General features: G+C 42.0%; 1 protein-coding gene across 4 annotated transcripts in view; it reads right to left on the bottom strand.

Annotated features, from left to right (window-relative positions):
- Positions 1 to 15985, bottom strand: part of LOC108243330 (A-kinase anchor protein 13) — a 110284-nt gene that overhangs the window by 15114 nt on the left and 79185 nt on the right. For all 4 annotated transcript variants that reach the window (XM_037979901.1, XM_017428686.3, XM_037979902.1 and 1 more), the window contains 14 exons: positions 14935 to 14977; positions 14606 to 14717; positions 11514 to 11673; positions 9728 to 9795; positions 9540 to 9606; positions 8157 to 8307; positions 7839 to 7951; positions 7307 to 7453; positions 6590 to 6846; positions 5147 to 5272; positions 4697 to 4814; positions 2334 to 2582; positions 2154 to 2230; positions 702 to 883 (listed from right to left, as the gene is read on the bottom strand). In XM_037979901.1, coding sequence (XP_037835829.1) covers positions 702 to 883; positions 2154 to 2230; positions 2334 to 2582; positions 4697 to 4814; positions 5147 to 5272; positions 6590 to 6846; positions 7307 to 7453; positions 7839 to 7951; positions 8157 to 8307; positions 9540 to 9606; positions 9728 to 9795; positions 11514 to 11673; positions 14606 to 14717; positions 14935 to 14977 — 1870 coding nt within the window. The remainder of the gene's footprint in view (positions 1 to 701; positions 884 to 2153; positions 2231 to 2333; positions 2583 to 4696; positions 4815 to 5146; positions 5273 to 6589; positions 6847 to 7306; positions 7454 to 7838; positions 7952 to 8156; positions 8308 to 9539; positions 9607 to 9727; positions 9796 to 11513; positions 11674 to 14605; positions 14718 to 14934; positions 14978 to 15985) is intronic.

The raw sequence follows: 15985 nt of genomic DNA, 5'->3' as shown, positions 1-15985 counted from the left end.
ATGTTATGTTGTAAGTGAAGTGTTCATGTACATTGTATATATAAACAATTGTGAAAAATACCAATAAACAGTTAAATGACAAAAAAAAAAAAAATCTATAAAAATATGTATTTGTTTCAACTTTTTATGTAAAACGGGAGAAAACATTGGGAAAGGCAAAGAAGTGTACACATAGCTTTATCTTAAACATACGACAGCCTAAGCATCACTTTTGTTTTTAATCGCCTCTCCTGCAGAGTTTGAATTCCGGTTTGTATTCCGACAGAAGTTCGACTGGGAGGGAGCGGGATGGGGAAGGTAATCTCTCTCCTTCCCACTGGCTACATTCGAATAATCCTCTGCTTATGGTGAGCTGCCCTTGCAGCCAATCCAGCTCCCTGAGTACATCCCATCCGCAGGTAGAGTTGTGCTAATCCTCCTGACAGCACAGTACTTTGTCACAACTCACTGTACATTACCATCAAAAGAACTGGGCTGGGTCTACTTCCTGGTTCACAACAAAGACATAACTGTGGGTGAACACTTAAGGAGCCGGGCTTGAGTGACAGCAGAAATACAAGAGTAAAATGGAAAGATTAGGCAGGTAGAATATTTATCCTGCAGTAGTAAAACCTCAAAGCAGTTTGATAGTGGGATTATTAAAAAAAACAAACGTGAAAAGCAGAAACACCTCAGTGAACACCTAAATGCCTCCCACTCACATGGACTGCATGGCGTTATGGATGAGCTGTATCCAGGTGTTGCGCTCCTCCTTCGAGCTGGCCAGAACCTCCATCATCTCCGGCTTCTCGGTGCCTGCCGTGATGAGGAAGAGGCCGCGCTCTTTGTTGGCGACCTCCCTGACAATCAGCTTCTGGAGGGAGAGGACCGTGGAGCGCTGGTCCTGAGAGGAGAGGAGAGGAGGGGAGGGGAGGGGAGAAGGAGAAGGAGATCGTTTGATGGAGCCAATGTGGGAGGAGAGCAGATCAAAAAATATAAATAAATATATAAAAAATGAGAGAATACAGTGGGAGGGTCAAGAAGGGGAGAGAATGGAAAAAGCAGGAAGAAGGGTGGGTTGCGGCACAAGAAAACAAGAGGGGAGGGGGGGTAATTACTGGTGAATGAAAGGCAAAAGAGGAAGATCAGAGAAGACAAGAGGGAGGGGCAGTTTTAAAAGAGGGATTACAGAGCTGGTGAGGAGTTGGAGAAAAATAAGAAAAATCTGTCGAAGAAGAACACAAACGAAGCTCTTCGATGCTGCGAGCTCTGTTTAGTACACCGGCACCACAAACCACCGTTTGATTTCTGTCCCATCTAGGCGAACTTGAGCTGTAACCACATCCCTAGACTCTTCCTGCAAACCGCTTGTCTGAGGTTTAAAAACAGGTTAAGATTTTTCTGTTTGTCTTCCTGGTGTGGCTGCACTGTAAACAAAAGCAAGGCAAAAAAGAAACAAAAATCTAAAGCCCATGTTCTAATCTTTAAATCAAATCAACTCGATCATCTTGTTATACTTCTTCCCCACCTAGATTCTATTTTTAACACCGCAGCTCAGTAAAACAAAAATACTGATTTGCAGGAACAGAACTGATGGAGTGAGAAAAGATAAACTGTTAATTAAACCAAACATGTTGACATTTTTATCATTTAAGCTGTAAAAGAACATGTTTGTCCTCCTGTCCTGAGTGAATAAAACTGAAATAAACCTGCCTGACTCTATTTGGAATAACTCCCTTTCAGTGTCGACAACACTCCCAACTTAAACACACAAAGTTGTTTGGTTTTTTTTTTTTTTAAATGATGAATGTGAAAATACTGCCACAGGCCTACCCCGGTTTCATCCCCCCTAATGTGAGCAGGAGAGCATGTGCCATGACATGAAACTGAGAGTCCTGTAAACATGGAAAAAACAACTCAAAGCTGTAAGATTTACCACAGCTGGGTTAGGAGCCCGGGGCAACATCAGCTTTATGAGGTTCAGCTAGCGTGCAAGCAGGAGGCAGCCATTACTGCGCAGTGGGAAACGTAAGCTGAGCGGCTAATGCTAACAGCGACAACGCCGGGATGGGAAAGTCTGACAACATGCGATTTTTTTATTATTTAAGGGAGCAGGGGGAAAAGGAAATGCATAAAGAGATCCAGGAAGAGAAAGAGAGATGACAAAAACCTACCAGCATGGCAAACACATATTTCTGTTCTTTCTCCTGGAGGAACACCAAGACATCTGATAGCATCAAAGCATGGACATCTGGAGGGGCGGGGTGGGGGACAGAAAATAAAGCATTATGAAAGAGTTTAATAACATCCCCACTGTTACAAATTCAAAAGGAGCTGGTGAGTTCCCTCCTCACCCTTGAGTTTTCCCTGCGAGTTCTTCAGCTGCAGCGGCCCGTCGTGGATCAGCTTCCTCCTCAGCAGGTCCTCCCTGGCGAAAATCTGGCCGCTCTTCAGCATCATGATGGACTTGCTGTCCATGCGGCTGTGAAACTCCTTCAGGCGGCACCTCTTCTCGTGCTCGTTCACCTTGCTGTCGACGGCCGCGATCACCTCCTTCACCAGCCGAACCGCCTCGTTCAGGTCTCTGTAGTCGTCGTGGCTCTCTGTGGCAGAGGAGAGGGAGCAGGGGCAATCTGAGAGCCAAGTCTCAGACTTCACAGCAGCAATATGAATCTATCCCAGATTACCAACTACATTTTTAAACCAGCGAAGGATCACCAGTTTTAAGGAATTACATTTGCTCGATTGTTAGCTCTAGTCTAACACACGTCTGCAGGGGAAAATGTGTCTTCCTCTGTAACTTTAGAGATTTATGACTTAATAAGAGCTTTTCTGCTTAGTGTGAAAAGCCGACTGAGACAATAATGTGTTTTAAAGATGTTTAGAGTTCATTGGAGGCTGCTCAGGTCACTATTATCTTTAGATAAAATGGCAACTGAAAGTTAGCATGTTATTAACTAGTCCTAATTTTCTTTACCAAATACTACTTTTCAAATTACATCTTTGTGGAGTGAAAGCATTTTGATGATACATATTTTTTTATTATTGCAAGAATTAAAAAAAAAAAAGAAAAAGATAATACTCCTAGCCTACGGTCTAGCTAGTTTTCTTTTATGCTATGCTAAGCTAACCAGGTGCTGTAGAGTTTGGACATAAAGGGTGGTAACAATGTTTTCATTTATTCATAAAAAAGGAAAAATTGTGTATTTTTTTTGTTCTCAATTTTCTATCTGAAAACATTTAGACTAATGCAGTTTTGCTACATTTGTTGAGCATTTTTGGCTATTTATGCTAATGCTAACAACCTGGCTCATGTATCCCTGAATAAAACTTTCATTAACTTCACCGAGGCGGGGTCGATGTTCTGTGACTCAAAATGTGCATGCCTTTATTGTAAAATACACGTACTTCTTGTTTATGTGCAATAACAAAGAGGAAAAGGTCAGAGTTAAGCACGCAGCTTAAATCATCAAGTCTCCAGTGAAGTAAAACATAACTACAGGTAATAAACAGAAGTAGTCTGAATGTCTGCAAACTAAGACGGACTCCAGAGTTAATGTTGGACACAAACAAAGTTTGTAGTCTACTTTGTGCGATCAAGTTCTGGCTTCTGTATGTAGCATTTTCCTTAAATTGTGATAATTCCCTTTTGTGGTCGCTGTGCCCAAGTGTTCCAAAGCAGGAAAACATTATTTTGAACTGTAAGCGTACTGTGTTGTTTCCCCTCTGTAATATGAGAGCTGGCAGGAAGTAGTCTTCTTAAAGCACCTCAGGGATTAAATCAGAGCTCCATCATCCCACATGGAACTATAAAGAGGCTCTGGGGAGGGATTAGAGCGAATGTACACAGTAGGAGACCAGCTGTCGAGAACTGTTTTAAATCAGATATAAATACGGAGTGAAACATTTCAGCTCCTCGGAGTACGCTTGATCTACCTGCCTCGGTTTCCAACAGCCGAGCTCAGATTTGTGAATATTTAAACTTTCCCCAAGGTTTCTCAAACTAAGTTACACATTTCAGACTCTTTTAAGCACACAAAAACAGTCAAACCCTTACAGATAAATAAATATTGTAATAATAAATCATTTTTAGATAATTTTCTCCATTATCACAGTGAAGAAAAAGCAACAAATGTACTTTTTTTTTTAGAAAAATATTTAAACACATCTGTTAATTAATATGTACACGACTTCTGTTGTTTTGCAAGATGTTTTAGCCAGTACTGTTAAAAATAACAAATCATTAAACAACTCCAGGGAATTTGGGACAAATGATTCAAGTTAAGGTGGCTTTTATGGTTTTAATGAATTTAACATTTAACATCTGGGACAATTTGAAGAAAATATTCATCTGTTCCTCCGTAACAGAGTCAAACTACAATGTTTCATAGTTATTTGACCAATGAAATCATCTTCGTTTGTTAAGGGCTCTAGCCAGCATATATATATATATTTATAAAGTTCAAATAATTTGTTTTGTTGTCTTGTTTTCTCCCATTTATATCTGCTTGCTAAAAGTCCTCTATATGCAAATTAAGAACAATCATAATAAGCTAATGACTTATGATATCAGTTGTTACTTTAAATCAGTGACTCTACAATAACATCATGTGTTGACACAATTTTTTCTCCAATAAGACAGACTTCTTCCCTTCAGCTAAGATGTGCACGTAGAAAAGAGAAGAAAAAAAAATGACAAAGATGACCTGAAACCAACCTTTCGTGTGCTGCAGCATTCTCTGAATCAGCACAGGGTACTTTGTTATCCTCTGGGTCACGAGCAGGATGCATTCTGGGATGCCAAGCCTTCGCACGATGCTGCTGCTCCTCTTTTTCTGGAAGAAGAAACACAGTGTGCACTTCAGAGACACATGCCCACACAACAGGTGGCAGAGCATCACCTAAACGCAAACAATCTTTAAAAATCAGTTCTGAGTGAAATAAAAACACAAGTGAAACTTTGCGAGACGTTTCTATGATAACCCTAACAGTGAACACTAATGTGCAACGTGTGTTAAAGCCTTTACATGGGAAATGTCCGTGTCTCGAAAGCCAGATATGTTTGAGAGAAAGAAAATTTCAGGAAAAAAAGACCACTCAGTAAAAGTAGCGCTGCTTCATGACAGATACTCTATACCTACAGATATGAAAGAGGGCTGACTCTTACTTTGATAAAGGCCTTAAAGCGTTTGTCTTTGGTCATGAGGTCTTTGTAGAAGTTGACAGCTTCATTGTGACGGCTGCAGAATCTTCCATAAACCTTCTTCATCTTTTCACCTTTAGATCCTGAGAACTGGAGCAGGATGGGACAGAAATGAAGACACAGAACTAACACTCAAAGGGCATGGAATAATAACAAAAGCAAAATAAAACAAAGCTATCACTATAACACTGTGTGGAGGTGGTGGCGTATTAATGGACCCTCAGATCTTCTATGCCACCAACATCAATAAAATTACAGTAGGTTGCAAATGTATTCACCCCCTTGGCATTTTCTGTTGTTATTGCCTTACAACCTAGAGTTTCAAAGAAACTTTGTGGGGGTTGTATCTTCTGCACGACATAACTACCACCTTGAAGTATCAATTTGTTTCAGTGTGAACCAATAACAAGGACAGAAAACCTGAGCGAGCATAACTATTCAGCCCCCTAAAGTCAATACTGAGTAGAGCCACGTTTTATAGTAATTACAGCCTCGAGTCTTTGAAGGTGTGGCTCCAGAATTTCTGCCCATTCTTCATAGAAAAACTGTAGCTTTGACCGGACCATTCCAGGATGTTGAGCAGTTTCTCCCTTAAAGCGCTGAAGTGTTGCTTCAGCAGTGTGTTTAGGGTCACCGTCCTGCTGAGAAGTGAACTTCTGTCCCAGTCTCAAACAGGTTTCCCTGAAGAATTTCTCTGTATTTATCCCATTTATCTTTTGTTCCACTTTGACTAATTTCACAATCCTTGCTGATGAAAAGCATCCCTGCAGCCAGATGCTGCCACCGCCATGCTTCACTGCTGGGACGATGTTCTCAGCAAGACGAGAGATGTTAGGTTCATTTTCCAAACAGTTTGCATTAGTTTTTACTTTCAGCACTGGATTTTTCCCGCTCACTCTTTGTTGGAGCCCAGCTCTGTGCAGCTTACAGTGGTCCAATGAGCAGATACTTCCATCTCTGCAGAAGAGCTACTCAGCTCCATCAGTCTCTTTGTTGCCTCTCTAATTAATGCCCTCCTTGCCCAGTATATAAGTTAAAGTGGCAGGTTTGCTTTGGTGGCATATTCTTTCCATTTTCTAATAAAATGATTAGAATCTTTTATAGAATAAAATTTAGGATATTTTCGATATTCCAAACCTGATCACTTCCTCGTCACGGCTTTGTATCCGACTTGTGTGCAGGGTTCCTTAGTCTCCATGCTGTCTCTTGCTTGGTGGCAGCCCTTCCTACTTAGAGGTGTCGCACTAGTGTTGATTCTGGGGGCTATCGGAACAGGTGTATAAACTGTATTTTCCAGTATGTGAGGCAACAAAATACAAAGATTACCAAGGGGAGTTAATACTTCCGCAACCCACTGCATACAAATATGTATCTGTATCAGGACCAGGAGCCTCTTCCTGCTCTCACCTGGCTGACTAGTATATCTCCTATCCTGCTGATAATGACACCTCCCTCCAAGCCTCCCCCTTCCAGCTGGCTCTGCTTCTTCCGCTCCAGGAGGCACTGCAGGTGCTGTGAGTGGAGGTCCAGGAGTTCCTCTAGTGCCGGAAACAGCTTCTCGAGCACGTGCTGCTCCAACTGCACCTCATTCAGCAGGCCTTTGCTGTACACTTCTGACATGATGCGCAGCGTCCGGATGTGATGCATCTCTGTCTGCATCAGCTCTGCAGAAAACAACAACAACAACAAAGCTAGGTTTATGGCATGAGCATAAGCAGCTGCGTTTGCACTCTCCACATGTGCACAGAGCAACAGAGGTTCAATCAGTTCATCAGTTAACATCGTTGTGCTCATCACGGTCAAACTTATGTAAGCAGGGATGAACTTCTCAGAATCAGGTTGAAGAAAATTACCACATGCAGATTCATGTACAAAAACAGACAACTTGTGGACTTTAGCAGTAAACAACACGATTAAACAACAGAATCGTGTAGCTCCAATATACCACTGAGACTTAGATGCAACTAAATTATTTAAAGAGAAAGCACAAGCAGACTTAAACCCATTTCTGCCCAAATAAGACAACGATTAAGTTGTGATTGTAGGTGATATGGATGGGACAGCCTGCCCTTCAAACTGACTTTATCGTCTAAAGATCTGCTCATGCATCATGTTTTGACATACCGTAGATGACATCTTGTCTCTTCACCAGCTCTCTGTCCAGCTGCTGCAGGTACTGGTGCTCCACACACAAACTCCACGAGTCCGCCTCCAGCTCTTTGGCATCGGCTTCGAACTCCCCCATCAGCTGCCCGTCCATCATCTCTGTTCCTGAACCGGGAATGCGGCGCAAATTCACACTATTACCTCACAAATCTGCTGACTGACAATGCTAGCAGAAACCCTGGAACTCTAACTCACTGACTCAGCCATAACATTATGACTACTGTCAAGAGAAGTGAGAAACACTTATAATGTCTTATGATTTGCGCCTGGCCCTGACAAGAGGGCATTTTTGCTCATAATGCTGTGTTGGAAGAAGTAAAAATGATCGACTTTAACAAGTGGTGCTGAGTCTACTGGGTCAAAACATTTCCACAACTGCATCTCTTGGACTGTGTTATTTTTTTCACTTTATTTTCTAATGGTAGCACAGCAGTTCACCCTGCCACAATAAAATGTGTGTGTGTGTGTGTGTGTGTGTGTGTGTGCTGACCTTCATCAGTGAGCGACTCTGTGGATTCTGTGATAGGGTTGGTTCTGTTGAGCGAGTCAGTGGACTGAGACAGGTACCGCAGGCCTTTAATGGGTATCTCGTCAAACACGGGACTGAAGGAGAAAAAAAGGGTTAAAAAAAAAAAAAAAAGAAATGCTGTTTTTGTTTTTAAACAGCTAAAACTCGCTCTGATATGAAAATTTAACACCAATAGAAAGATTTGATTTGACTTGAGCAGAAATACCTTCTGGGTTCCTTCCACCGTGTCTCTCACACACACACACACACACACACACACACACACAGGCAGCAGCTCACCCTGCAATGTTGCTTATTGAGAGGCTCTTGGAGAGGTTGTTCCCAGGAAAACTCATGATGTTGGTGTGTCTCCGAGTTGACGGGATCATTAGAGATGAAGGGTCTTCAGGTGACAAGATGGCCGACCAGGGGCGCTCTCTCGTCCCACAGGCTGAAACAGAAACAGTTTGTATCACAATTAGAGCCCGAAATCCTCAGAACAATCCACAACGAACTTCTTAAGATTCTCCTTTTTTATGAGTTACATTTTTTTTTCCAAAGACTTCAGAACTGCAAACACAAAATATAATCTTTAAAGTAAAGGAACTTTTGTTCACATCTCACTGCATCTGCATGAGACTGCAACGCAAGAGGTAAAACAAAAAACAAACGCCCAAATCTACAAACTGCTAAAGGAACACCTTGTTTCTGTATTATATATGTGCAGAAACCACACTTCCTGCAACAGCCTAGGGTGTAGGCAGTGAAATCAGCAAACGCAGTAAGAACACCCCTGTGAAAAATCACCCAACTGTCGAATGATCCAAAAGATTTGACAAATGTAAGCATGTTTAAAAAGACTGTAGAGAAATGTCATCCCTACATAAAGAACTTTTGATCTCTGAAACAAAGCCATGTGTCCTTGTGATTTCAGTTCACTCAAATTTTATGCAAAGTTTTTAAACTAGTTCCAGAAAAAAAAGTCACTGGTTAACATTGGTCTACGTCCTGACACTTCCCACATAGCCAAACACTTGCCCTAGGCTTCATGCTGCTGAATCTTTCCTCTAACTGCAAAAGAAAAGTCACGACTAGGTGTCAGGAGTGACCTGCGTCACTCGCTGAACATCAGTCACGTTTACTCATCTGACGGGCGCGGCGGTAAATGTTCAGTCTAAACAATAAAAGGAGATTGTGGCGCATTTCTTCGACTTTTTTAACTTCCTCCTGTGAAATACTTTTCAGGTTTCTCCGGGTCTCCAGAAGCTTGGCAGAGGAGTTTTACTCCACAGAGCTACAAAGGAGCTTAGAAAAGATGGAGAAAAATGACAACTACGACCCGGTCAAGTACTTAACCTGAGCTGAATCTAATCTGAGAGAACACATCTAAACCAGCAAACACCACTAAAAAAGAAAGAACATCTGAAGAAACTGCAGTGCATCATCCTTGCAATTGAATATTGGGTCAACAAACAACATATACCATCTATACAACAGACCAGAAGGTTATGCTGACATTTTATGCCTTCACTTTTAACGTAATAAACTGAAACTTTGTTTCTAGTGTAGTTTGTTTTTCCACATTGAAGGTGCACTGCACACAGGAGAGCTCACGTACGTCGTATATTATAAATGCTGGCCACGATGCTTATGTTTGGAAACACAGTTTAGTTTGACACTCACATTTGTTCCTCATTGTGACCGTAGGAAGGGTGCTTGAATCTGATGCTGTAAGCTGCTGTTTGGGCAACTAAACAGAGAGGCACAGAATCAAAGTAGAAATGAGAGGAAAATCGATACTGGCTGCAGGACAACAGATAACTACAGAGTCTGTGGTACGACTGTAGGGTGGGGGGGGTGGGGGGTCTTACCTTCATCTTCACCTTGGCGCAAACAGGCAGACTGTCCCTGCAGCCCTTGTGGACAGAGGCATTACAGTCTGGAAAGAAAAGCAGCAGTGAACAACGCTGTGAGCCTGGTGGTGGTGGTGGTGGCAGTGGTGATGGGGCCAGTGAGGGGGTGTTTAAAGGTGGGGGCCAGAAATTCTGACTGGTCTTCATAGCCAGCCAGGAAACTCCACCAGGCCGCTAATGAAAGCCAGATTGGAGCTGTGCATGTGATGCAATCAATGGGCAACACTGCTTGTGGATGAAAGGGGGGGGGGCGCTTTGACGCACACACGTGTACACTCCGCTGCATGGGAAAACTTCAATTATGTAAACATTCCCATATTCACCGTTTAGTAACAAAAGTCCTATTTCTTTACTGCTAAAATGAGACCGGCTCTGAAGTCCAATCTTGTTCTGTCTACTTAAATTAGCCTGTACTATTTACAGAAACTACCACAAAGAAGTCGTGTTTTACACTGCCAAATACATGCAAACAAAAACAAGAACAACTGAGGTGGTCGATCAGGAAGTGCCAGCCAAAGGATGAACAGTTTTGTTTTGTTTTGTTTTTTTAACTGTGTCAAACCACAACTTTCACATCCAGAAATCACGAGGCTTCAATTCATTTTCATTCTGACATGTTTCCACTTCCACGCCCGTCTTTTTCAGACACATTGCACAAGTTAAACCCACAGTCGCGCTAACGGGCCTCATCAACCACGCCGAGGTGAGTGTAGCACCTCCGCTCCTGGGATCACGTGAATAAACGTGTGCTCTCAGTCGAGATGGCTAATAATAATAATAATAATAATACTGCTGTGGGATTTTTAGAAAAGCAGCAGGGCTACCAGAGATCAACTATGCTGCAACTTATCGACTGAAAATCTGGGGGTTTTACACGTGTGATTTTCAGATTTTTTTTTCTTTTCTTCTCCTCGTAGCCTCATTGTGCATTTCACTGCTTTTCGTGGACGTCCAACTAGATCCAGTAAAGCCGAGACAAAAGGATCTCTGTATTTGTCTGCTGAATGGACACCAGCCAGACATCTGCATGTTCAAACCTCGTGAAAAACTCCCTCGGACGGATCCAACGGTCTGAAGCAGTCTCCCCGAACACAAAAAGAGCTGTTTCTTGTCAGCCTTGAGTATCTGAGGCAGAATACGGCCATTCCGAGGACCGCTGTAAATCCAGAACTCATTTCTCCTTTTTTGAGCTTTTGTCTTTTGTGCCAAAAAAAGACTTGCGCAATACTCTACATCCTCTTTAAGGCTGCTGCTCGTGTTCCAGTAAAAAAAAAACAAAAAAAAAAAACAATTGAAGAACAGCTTTGTTGTCTGCACTGACAGCCTGACTGGGCTGATGTAGAAGTAAGTCCTTCGGGGAGTTTCACTACTTTATACAGATCAGACATCTGAGCCAACCTCAAATAGTATGAGGGGCAGTAAGTGTTGTGATTATCGGGCAAGTGACAATTACAAGTTACTTGTGTTTTAAAACAGGTTTGCTGATTTTTAAGCTGTTGGAAAGATATTCACGTTATTTTCCACATCTTTTTTTAAAGGTACAATTTTACTTTGTCCATTGCTTAGCAAATCTTCTGATTAGACATGAAATTACAATAGAATAACTTTAATTGGAAGACTTACGAGCCTAATTGGCCCTAGTTTGATATAAACACTGATTTAAAAAAAAGCAAAGAAAAATCACTGAAACAGAAATTGCAGCCTGAAATAAAAACAAAAAAAAAACAATTACAAAGGTACTTACATGTGCAAAAGAGAACATCTTTGCTAGTTAAAGCTTTATTGCACTGGGCACACTGGGAGGCCTGGTTTGAGGCGACCGGCGTAAAGAGGTGACCGTTCACCGTCTTCTTGTCTTTCTCCTTGACCTCTTTGTCTTTGTCCCTCTTCTCTCGCTCCTTTTCCTGCACAAATGAAACACAAATTATGACTCAAACGTGAAGTTTGACTCCAACAGTTACTTAGGCACGTTCATCACATCAGAGATTAAAGGAAGAGGGAGGCCGAGTGAAGCCGGGGAGGAGGGAGGAGGGGGGTCCGTGTGGAGCGGACGAACGCATCAGACGATGTTAAAACGTTCCACCGTTCGGCCAGTGGCGTATGTTAAATTTCAATTTGAACCCCGCGGAGTAACATAATTACTCTGATGTGCTGCACAGCGGGGAAGGTTTGCATATTAAGAGATGCATTATTTATGCTGACAACAAAGTGTCTCATTAAAAGAAAGGTTTTTAATTTTTCTGGTTTGCTTGGGACTGGTTAGTAGTTAATGTTTAGGACTCTTTTTTTAGCCAAATTAAAAGTAAATATGTATATGAGGCCAATATAACAACAAAGCTACACATTTTTCTGTGATTCAGCTCCTGGAGTCCTGTTGATATAATCATTTAATTGTATAATAACTAAAGGAGGGACAAGTCGGCGGGGTATGTGACTTGTGACGAAGATGCAGCGTCTGGGAATCGCATCCCTGACCTTTCCAGAACAGTTCGGTCTTTCTGCTGCTTCTGCATTAATGGGCGAGCTCATCCTCAGCAGTTGGTCATCCCTGCACACTGAGCTCAATCACAATCCCATAAAGTGATGCAGAGAAGAACAGAGCTTTCATTCTTTTGGATTTGCATCACAGAGCCTCCACCCAAACCCAGAGGAAATGGGAAAACAGAGTTTTCCAGCTCGTTTTAATGGCCAGCTCTGGGCCTCTCTCGGTTTGTGAGGACCACAAAGCTCTGACATACTCGAGCTCGTTTCGCTCCGTTTTTAAGACGCCAAGGAGCGAAATGTACCACAGTGTGTTTCAAAGCAATTACAGCACACTGCATTCGGTCTCACTTCCTGCAACAATAACCGTCTCGGTAATTGTGAAACATTCTGATCAACTTATCTGAAGAAAAACAAGAAGAAAAGAGCTAGTAAAGTGTCTTTAAAAGCATTTAGAATCACTTTTGATATCTTTTCATAGTGAAAATCTTTTAAGAGTTTAACTTAGTGGAAAAGAGGAGAAAAAAAAGGGATTCTCAGCCATTTTTGGTTACAAGAATTCGTAGCAGAAGACAAAATTACTTGAGACGTGGAGATTTAAACAAAGAGACATTCTAGCATAGCATGGCCTAACAGGCTGTGACTTCACTAGAAAAAGACGTCACCCCCAAAAAAGGAACTCTTTAACCGTGAGATTCTGACAGCCGCTGCACTTTCCTTGTACCGAGACTACGAAAGCAGAGCGCCGTTTTCTCCTACCTCCAGCCTATTTTTCCTTCTCAGCGAGAGGCCGTGGCCCCCTGTGAATCTCCCGTATAACATCCCCGGCTGCGGCTGAGCAGCTGAAGCTACAAGCGGCACTGAGGCTCCATCAGGAACGCCGCAAAGAGGAAGTGACTGCCTCGCAACAGGAGGTGCTATTTCTGCAATGACCCCTCAGTCTGGTACAGACGCTGTGACAAAACTGCACGATCTACACCCCTTCCCACTACTTTCTCACTTTCAGTATTGTGCAGACACCGTAGCTGTGTGACACTGCACACATAAGGCAATAAGTTAACTGCGAGCGATCAGAGTGTGAGGGTTAATAAATCAAATGATTGTCTGCGCTTGTTGATTTAGCACTGTAGAGACAGACGCAGTCTAGAAACACCGACAACAGGCTTTAACAACCAAATGACTTTATTTAAACACATTACGATTTGATTTCTAGCCAGTATTTTTAAACTTGAATCAGCCACAGATCTCTTTCAGAATCCTGTCACTTTAAAAGAAAAGCCATGGCTGAGTTTAGAGAAGAGATTAGAAAACCAAAGCCAACTCAGTCTTTCTGTTTTACTTCCTGTTCACCCCTCGGTGTCTCTTTGCAGAGAGAACGCAGGGGTTTCTTAGAACAGGAAGAGCGGTGTGGGCTTTAAAAAAAGGTTTTACCGCAGTAAATTTAGGACTCTTAAGTACCCTTACACATAAAAACAGATTACAATAGTCTTTTCATCTTTTTTTTCAGACTAATTTCATGTATTATTACATAATATATAACGCTTTTGAGCAGAAAGAAACGGCAGTTCCTGATAAAGAAACTGATTTTAGTTAAATTCGGACAATAATAAAAGTCACGTTATGACATTTAACCATGAAAAACCATGACTTATGGTTTTACTCGCATTAACCTTTGCCCAGAATGAGTCAGTGAGATTCTGAGCAGCAAACAGTGCTGACAGACACACTATAAAAAAACTCAAACAGCCTCATGTGGGAAAATCTACTGTCTTTAACAGTTTACAGCCGGGTAATGTAGGTTTTCCATTTACCGTGTTTTTCAGGTTAAGACACGTAAGTTTGACCATTTTTTACTCATCAGGACTAGAAGATAAGTTGAGTTTAAATGCTTAAAACTGCACAGAACTATTCCAAATCACAGCAGTGTTGTCACAGATAAAACTCATCCAGCTCGGCTAGTAGTTATTCTCTCAGAGAAAGAAAGACAACTTTGAGCCCATCCCGCAACACAGATTCATACTCTTGAGCAGAAATTGTTGTGAAGTCCAAACGAAGCCTGGAGGAGAAGTCTGAATGGAGGAAGTTACGAGCCCTAAAGCAAAGACACGTAACCACCAGCTGTTGGACCGGCAGAAAAGAGTACATCCCAGTTCGAATGTAAATGCACAACAGCGCGAGCGTGAAAAAGCTCCTTCATTCTTGCTTAAAGGGATACGTGGCTGCAAAAGCCGGCTGAGATTTGACCAAACACTTCTGAAGCCTTCCCACAAAACATTAAAAAGCATTTGGATAAAACAGGCATTGGGTTAAAATATTCAGTGTGTATGGAGAGTTACAGAGCCCCGTGCAGCTCACCCTGGTCTTTTTGGACATCTTGCTCTTGAGGTAGCTGAAGGTCCGGCTGACTTTTGTCCCGCTCTTGCCCTCAGTGTCGCTCCGCAGAGGCCCCGGCTCCTCCTCCGATATACTGAAACGCACACAATAACGTTTACTCCCAGCTGCATTCGCCAAACATACCTGCTCTCTTCCACTGAAACAGTTCTTTATAGCACCATAAAGACTCCATTGTCCTAAGGAACCAGTCGACTGCTTCTCCGTACTGTTCTTTATAGGACCATAAAGGCCGCTGTGGCACTGAAAACCTAAAGAGCCATTTTCCAGTAATGTGTACGAGCTGAACTGACCTGTATGCTACGGACCCAGAGGTGCTGGAAAACGACCTCGTGCCTGCAAAGAAACAAGAGAAGAAGTGAGGAGAAGGACTTTTCCTTTTTTTTTTTTTTTTTTTTTACATCAGATGAAGTTTGGTTATAAGTGTACAAGTCCTAAAAATTTTAATGGCAAAAAAAATGCTTTGTGGAGCTGAGCAAACAAACAACCAGCTCATTTCCCACTCAGTATAAAAGCTCAACTGAAGCTTGTCGATTCATGTCCAAGCTGCAAGGATTTGGCAAGGACAAGACGAAGCTACTTTTAGACTAAGCTTATGGAGGGAGCCATTTTGGCTTTAGGAACCCCTATAAAACTGTGGAGGGCCCCCAACCAGGTGACTGCGGCACAGAGGAGAGGTCAAAAACTGACCTTTCAATCCTGTGCTACAGATACAAGCGCAAACAATTTCTAAATAAAATCAGTACGTGAAATGCATTGTCATCACCTGATTACATGACGTACACTCACTTACTGTCTGTTCAGCCTCATCATGGTGGAGGAAACTAGTCTGTATTTCTTTCAAGTTGAAATACATTTTTTTCTGTCCCCAGTATTTGAATCATATATGAATATAAAATATCAAACAAGATGAACAAACTGTTAAACATTACACCACAGTTCTTTAGCCACACAGTAACCACAGGTTGGATTATAAAAGCATGCTTTACAAGAGGGACATTAAGCTTTCTGTAAAACAATCTAAATATTCAGAAGCACATGAAAATATACAAAGCATTGCCAGCCGGCTCTGCATCATAAAGTCAAACAAGGTAATAAGAGCAAAGTAAGACAATGTGAGGCAGCAAACACTAATGGAAATAGCTCCTGAATAAAAGGAGGGAAAGAAAGGCTTGGTGTCTTTGACTAAAGGTGACAGGCTCACATCTATCCTCAGATTACCTGCAGCGCCTATTCATCATTCTTTTCCTCTCTTTTTTTTTTTTCTGGTTATTTTCTTCACAGTTTTTGCAGAGAGACTGCAGAAAGGCCAGTTTACATAAAGGTCATACAGCACAGCGCAGG

The sequence above is a fragment of the Kryptolebias marmoratus genome, linkage group LG15 (genome assembly GCF_001649575.2).
Source record: "Kryptolebias marmoratus isolate JLee-2015 linkage group LG15, ASM164957v2, whole genome shotgun sequence".
Taxonomy (NCBI): Eukaryota; Metazoa; Chordata; class Actinopteri; order Cyprinodontiformes; family Rivulidae; genus Kryptolebias; species Kryptolebias marmoratus.
This window is presented reverse-complemented; position numbering and strand designations above follow the sequence as displayed.